The sequence below is a fragment of the Benincasa hispida genome, chromosome 8 (genome assembly GCF_009727055.1).
Source record: "Benincasa hispida cultivar B227 chromosome 8, ASM972705v1, whole genome shotgun sequence".
Classification (NCBI taxonomy): domain Eukaryota; kingdom Viridiplantae; phylum Streptophyta; class Magnoliopsida; order Cucurbitales; family Cucurbitaceae; genus Benincasa; species Benincasa hispida.
The window spans coordinates 60,466,993-60,471,317 of NC_052356.1; the positions used below are offsets into that span (position 1 = coordinate 60,466,993).

Consider the following 4,325-nt stretch of genomic DNA (forward strand, 5'->3'; position numbering starts at 1 on the left):
TGCATTTCAAAATTGAGATTCACTAGCTAATATTGTTGCAATCATCCGTATTGTTACTGTTGTATGGAAAACACGAATCTGTCAAACAATAAATGTGACAGATTCTTAATTCTAAATAAACATGATCAAAAGTAATTTAATTACGTTTGTGATTGTGGCTGATTATGATTGATCTATCAAAATCTCATTGAAATCAAAAATTGGTAAATTTGATTTTAGTTCTATTTTTGAAATTTATATGATTTTTTCTTCTTCTGAAAACCAAAAGAGAATTTTTTAAAACCAAAACTTGGTTTGATTTTGAAAATGTAAGTAAAAAAATGGATGATAAACATATAAACTTATAAATGAAAGTAGTATTTATAAGCTTAATTTTCAAAAACAAAAAACTAAAGCTCTATTTGATAATAATTTAGTTTTTGATTTTTTGTTTTTGAAAATTAAGATTATAGACACAACTTCCATATCTAAATTTCTTCTATTATTATCCACTTTTTACCCCTAGTTTAAAAACCAAGCCAAATTTTAAAAACTAAAAAATGTAACTTTTTAAAACTTGCTTTTGTTTATGAAATTTGGTTAAAAATTCTACCATTATATTCAAGAAAGATGCAAATCATTATAAAAAATAGGAGAAAATAGACTTAATTTCCAAAAACCAAAAATAAAAAATGAAATGGTTACTAAAATAGTTAACAGAGATCCTTTGAAGGGTCGAGCTAATCACACAAGGCATAAAAACTTCGAGCATTGGTAAATTCTCATGGAAGTACGAACTTGGAAAGACATAATTCCTGTCTAAAAGCTAAAAGTTAGAGCTTTCCCACAAAGGAAGAAGCCTCGTTTGTTAAAACAAGCTTGACAGCATTTAATTCTTACGTGAAAGGCAGAAAAACTAAGTGCAACGGCTCCTATTGCGGTTAAACTTCAACCAGACCCTGCCATTTTCCGGCTGAGAAATTTCAATGGCGTTTCTTCCCTGTTGCTAATTCCCATGCCTGTATAATGTGGTTAACGATTTCCTCAACGCCTACTCCATGTTTAACCTGCACGAACATCGGTCGGGCATGTATCATTAAAATGGACAAGGGAGTTTTTTGTTCTTCGTTCTTCGTTCTTCGTTCTCATTCAAGACTCAAAGACATTAACTGAGTTGATGTTTTGGTTACTCATAAAGTAGAGGACAGCACAATCAACTACATGATTCTCGAACATGCAATGTTAGAGGATCCCACACGGGAAAAGATGAAAAGAATTCACGATTTTTATAAGATACATGGACTACTCCTCTCAATGTTAGTTAATTTTGAGATGGAACCTAATACACTAGAAGATATCAAACAGAGGGGTAAGAGCTGACCTGAGCAAATACAAATGGTCCCCCATCTCGCATTTTCAGTGCGTCACGCTCCATAACTGCTAGATCAGCTCCAACTGCTGGTGCAAGGTCAGTTTTGTTTATAACCTGTTATCAAAATACAACCATTCGTAAAAAGATGCCTACTTCCTGAGATGAGTGATCATAAATTTTTTGGCAACCCATAGGATCAGAAAATCACATACAAGGAGATCAGCCTGAGTGATTCCGGGGCCACCTTTTCGAGGAATTTTATCCCCACCAGACACATCTATGATATAGATGATATAGTCAGCAAGTTCCCTGCTGAAATTGGCAGCCAAGTTATCTGCACAAGAAAACAGATAAATCTTGTATTGAAGACTACAAACTCTAAATATTCAACATACCGTTTGAACCCACAACTGGTTTTTATAATGTTAATGCAAGTCTATTAATGAGAAGGGAATGCTAAGATGGGTCCAGTTTTGCATGGATTGACAATTGACATCATTGAAAGAGAGGCTAAAATAATCTAACACACATGTTATTCAAACTTCAAAATTGGGGATTTCCAAATTACCTCCACCAGATTCACAGAGAAGTATGTCTGTTTTGTACAAATTCGAAAGCTCCTCGAGAGGTCCAAGATTAATGCTGATGTCTTCGCGAATAGCAGCATGTGGGCAGCCACCAGTTTCCACTGCTCTAATCCTTTCCTCTGGTAGTGCTCCATGTTTCACCAAAAATTCTCCATCCTCTTTTGTGAAGATGTCGTTTGTGACCTAACAGTGATCATGTCAATCAATCTAACTAAATATCTTTTCTTTTCAAATAAAAAATAAAGATCAATATCTTGTGTTTGATGATTTTTCATTCTCAAGTTTCTAGCAGAAAATCATTTCATTCTACCACAATATTAGTTATTTACATTTACTATAGCAGAGAACTTGGTTAATTGAATTAGCCTACTTAATAAAAAAACGCATTATCGAACTTGAATTTTAGCCCTCATGTGACAATGCCGAAATTGGTTAAAAAATTATGTGACTGGCAAATACCATCAAGTCCTAACAGAATAGGACACTTTCATAGGCGTACCAGTTTATCAGTACGCTAACTCTTTCTTTCCTAAGAACAAAACACAGAGGCCCCATTTGGGTACGAGATTTTTTTTTTTTTAATATGTAAATCTATGCTTGTGTTCTTTCAATTTTCTAATTATGGATTTCACATTTGCTAAAGAAAACTTGAAAAATCTTAGTCAAATTCTTAAAACAAAAACTTATTTTTGAAGACTACTCTTTTTAGTAGAAAAGATTAGTAGAAAACGGATAACAAAATATAGAAAGTTATGGTGGAAGTAGTGTTTATAAGCTTAATTAAAAAAGTAAAGAGAGAGAACAAAGTCTAAAACCAAATGATTATCAATTGAGGCTGAAATAACTCTCATGGATTTTCCTCATGCAGTTAGTCAGTAATAGCTCTTTCTTGAAGTTCGAAATGAAAAAGAATACTTGCACCGATCTGTTCCCATATCTAGTAAAGGAATACCAGCATATAGTAATCACTGTATAAAATCCCTTCTATACATGTACAAAGCAGTGGAGGTTATCCAGCTAATATATTCTAAAGCATAAAGGAAATGATATTTTATCAGTCTCAAATTAGATGGGAAACAGGCTTTCAAAATAACAGAAGAACTCGAAGCTGAATGAATCTACTGCTTTACTTTAAAGTGAGCATAAAGAAACAAAGTCAAAGCATAAAAGACCCAACATTCTACAAAACCACAGAAACTGAAAAGTGAAAGTGATATTGAGAATCCCGATTCAAAATCACACTTACTGCAGCTAGACTGTATTTATCACGTAAGAAGGTACAAAGTGCCAGCATCAGAGCTGTCTTCCTAAACAACAATAAAACAACATTGGAAATGTTATTAAATCGACCATCAAACAAAGTAAAAAAATGTAAATAGTAAAGAAATCGACACAGACATTCACGTAGTTCACTATGCCTATTAGGTACACAGACATTTATGTAGTTCACTATCCACTTAGAAGCTCAAAAGCTAATCTCCTCTTCATTTTCTTTTAATGGAAATGAACACAAAAGATGAAAGGAAACAGAAGATAGACATACCCAGTACCAACGGGGCCACCAATACCAACGGTAAAAGCTCTTTCATTAAAATTTCTAGTAAGAAGAGGGAGAGCTCTCCTGGTGAAGAAGCCAGGAGAGTAAATGGGTTCATGGGAATGAGGCGCCAGTCCATCATGACTGTGATAAACCCTACCATCTGCTCCAACAAAGGAAGAATCCCCCTTAGGTTTTCTGTTACAAGTGAAAAATGATGAACACTAAGCCGGAAAAATGAAATCGGATACCAAAACGTAAATGCACAAATTGAATGGAAATTACTCGTGGCTGTGGTGATGGTCATGTCCGTCGTGGTGGTGGTGGTGATGATGATCGTGGTCATGGTGATGAGTATCTTGCGAAGCCATTGGTAGAGTGATGAAGTTCTTGCGGAGTAAATTAACAATGGCGGATGAAAATTGAAACGGAATTTGGTGTAGAAATTGAAATACAAATTAAGAACGGAGCTCGATTATTGAGGGGAGGAAGAAAAATCCAAGAGAGTGTCACAGATTCCACAGTATCAACAGTTAGAACGAAGACAAGAAATGTCAGAATTAATTAAATATTGTTTTCCATAATTGGAGGTGTCAATTTGTAACGCAATTCTCAAAAGGTTCTCCTCGAGCATCCTGTATTAGATAACAATTGTAGAAAATATCATCCATATAAAACACATTTATTTTGAAAAATTCTGTCCACATATTGTTATTTTTTATTTTTATATTTTCATATTTGGATAATTATACGAAAATAGTAGAAATTTGAATCATAACCTTTGATAATCTTTCGTTTTTTTTTAGTATTTGAAAAATAAGTCTATTTTCTTCTTATTTCTTACCAATGA

At 33.7% G+C, this 4,325-nt stretch overlaps 1 protein-coding gene across 1 annotated transcript; it reads right to left on the reverse strand.

Moving 5' to 3' along the window:
* Positions 1–714: 714 nt before the first annotated feature.
* On the reverse strand, positions 715–4,093 carry LOC120084218 (urease accessory protein G). The gene is made up of 7 exons (XM_039040123.1): positions 3,761–4,093; positions 3,482–3,673; positions 3,185–3,245; positions 1,920–2,121; positions 1,564–1,685; positions 1,361–1,465; positions 715–1,046 (listed from the first exon to the last, which is right to left on the reverse strand). The coding sequence occupies exons 1-7, from the start codon at positions 3,844–3,846 to the stop codon at positions 963–965; spliced, it is 852 nt and encodes a 283-aa protein (XP_038896051.1). The 5' UTR covers positions 3,847–4,093; the 3' UTR covers positions 715–962.
* Between the last annotated feature and the right edge of the window lie 232 nt (positions 4,094–4,325).